This window comes from Phaseolus vulgaris, chromosome 4 (genome assembly GCF_000499845.2).
Source record: "Phaseolus vulgaris cultivar G19833 chromosome 4, P. vulgaris v2.0, whole genome shotgun sequence".
NCBI lineage: Eukaryota > Viridiplantae > Streptophyta > Magnoliopsida > Fabales > Fabaceae > Phaseolus > Phaseolus vulgaris.
Window position 1 is genome coordinate 38,294,970 of NC_023756.2, and position 2,407 is coordinate 38,297,376.

At 50.6% G+C, this 2,407-nt stretch overlaps 1 protein-coding gene across 1 annotated transcript; it reads right to left on the reverse strand.

Annotated features, from left to right (window-relative positions):
- Positions 1–1,243: 1,243 nt before the first annotated feature.
- On the reverse strand, positions 1,244–1,684 carry LOC137838775 (uncharacterized). The gene has a single exon (XM_068648000.1). The coding sequence runs from the start codon at positions 1,682–1,684 to the stop codon at positions 1,244–1,246; it is 441 nt and encodes a 146-aa protein (XP_068504101.1).
- Between the last annotated feature and the right edge of the window lie 723 nt (positions 1,685–2,407).

Here is a 2,407-nt window from a genome sequence, read left to right on the forward strand (position 1 = left end):
AAGGCGAGAAAGAGATCAAAAAGACCTCCTCGCCTCGAGCGAGTGAAGGCGAGAAAGAGATCAAAAAAGACCACCTCGCCTCGAGCAAGTGTAGGCGAGAAAAGATCAAAGCCCTCCTCGCCCTGAGCGAGTATAGGCAAGAGCAGATCACAAGACCTCTTTGCGTAAGCAAATTGAGGCAAGTTGAAAGCCCTCAATGCACCCAGAGGGGGAGGAGATGTAACCCCTGGGCAAGTCGAGGTATCAGGAAAAGTCCTTCTCACCCCCGAGTGAGTTCAGGCAAGATGAAGCTGAAAAGTCAGGGGTGTTAATAATCTTAAGTATGGGAAAGGAGGGTTGGAGAAAAACTCCTTTCCCCTTGAGTGAGACGCCAATATTGACCTAGTAAGACCAGTTAAATCGGAAGTTAAAGGGTGGTCGGGGAGGTTCGCAGAGGGCACCTCACCACCTAAAGCATTGTTCTAAAACTCAGGGAGGTAGAGAAGGATCCGAAAGGCGGCTCTACCCCTAGATGAGGGGACAATGATTTAAGTTATCTCAGGTTAAGGACTCGAGAAGGTCAGGGGGAGATCCGGAAGGCAGCTCTCCTTCTAGATGAGCAAAGACGAAGTCATGTGATGACCCCGCAGGGGACATTTTCAGTTAAAGAAAAACAACATCGCCGAAAACCCATGGCTTGGAATTGAAATAGAAAGAGCATTACGCGGCGAGAGCCAAATCAGCGAAGCTTTGGGCGATAACGTAGAAATACGCTCGTCTTTTGGCAGATCGGGCGAATGAGATTGCAGATACTAAGATCGACCTACGCCCTTATTGCCAAGTAAGTGATTTCGCGTTAAACGTTATTGCTACAAACTAACCGTTTGTTTAAGTTAAGTTGATTTCCAGAGAATTAAGCGTCAGTTTGTGCTAAGTTAATTGGGTTGAGTAAAAACCAGCCAGTCAAGCCAGGTGATCGCACAACAGATAAACTAGAAGACCATATATATATATATATATATATATATATATATGCACATGAATATCAGACAGTTTGAGCAGAATGAAAGTCATTACATAGAAATCAAGTTAAATACAAGAGGTTACAAGGTGATAGAATTGAACTGGCAGATGGGGGCATTTAAGTTGGAGGCATGATCTTGCCATCCACCACTACATTGTACACTGAAAACTCAGAGAGGTCGAGATCGGGGAATTTGCAAGCAAACTGCCCCAAAGCTACTCCGAAGCCGGAAGTAAGAACTTAGGCAGCCTCAAGCTGAAGCTCGTCGATCTTTGTCTTGAACCCGTTGTTCTCTTCACGAACCCGGGTGATTTCAAGTTGAAGCTCGTTGACTTTTTGCTTGAACCTGCTGTTCTCCTCACGAATTCGGGCAAGCTCAGTAGCTGTCTCACTCAAATCTTTGGCTGCCTTATCCCGATCTTGCTCGACCTTGCCCAAAAGAGTTTCCCGCTCGGTCGACCTTTTCTCCAGTTTGGACATTTGCTCTGCGTCGAACCTTCGGGCGTCCTCCAGCTCCGCGATTCGCTTCCTCATAGGGACGATTTTACTCTCCAGCTCAACGGCGTCCTGAAGCTTGTCGTGCAGCTTCTTGCGCAGTTCTTTCTTGTCCTTACGCAAGCTTCGGAGCTCTTCGTTGAGGGTGTTTTCGACCCGCGAGAACTCTAGGCCTTGTAGCATCATGTCGCATTTGACTTTCTCGGCCTCGGCTTTCGTGGTGCTTGCGACCTCTTGATGGATGCGGCAATCAAGCTCAAGTTTCTCCAATGAGCCTTTTAGCCCTTCGGATTTAAGGAAGGCATTCGTCGGCCATGGCGTGTAGGCGCCCCTTTGAAGATTTCAAGGCTTCCTGGAGAGAAGCTGGGAGGCCCGGTGTTGGAGGAGGAGGTGGGGGTTGGTGCTCACCACCACCCTCACAAGGTTGGATGGCGAGGGGAGCCTCGAGGCGTGGTGGTGAGGCTGGTGGCTCTGTTGCTGCTTGGGATGAAGCTTGTTTATCGGCAAGCTGTTCAGGCGCAGCTTCAGCAACCGAGGTATTGGAGGCGAGAACGTCCCCAGCGGACTCGAAGGGCGTGGAGGCACTGGGGGGATTCTCGGCGTAGTCAGGAGCGGCGACCTCAGCTGCTGGTAGCTCAGTTGCAACTCCTCTTTTCCTCTTGCAGATCAGCCCGTCCTCGGTGCTCTCATCTGCTTCGTCGTTCGATACAACCCTGGGGGCCTTCCTCTTAGCCCTTTTGGGTGGTAGTTTCTTCCGCTCATGGACGGGGAGAGCAACAGCGTTGGACGGGCCAACTGGTGGAGACTGGCCTTGGGCGGCGGCGATCTCCGCGACGGAGTTTGGGACAGTTTGGGTGCCCGCCGCAAGGTTGTGGAGCTTGGCTATAGAACGTAGCTCAGCTATCCTAT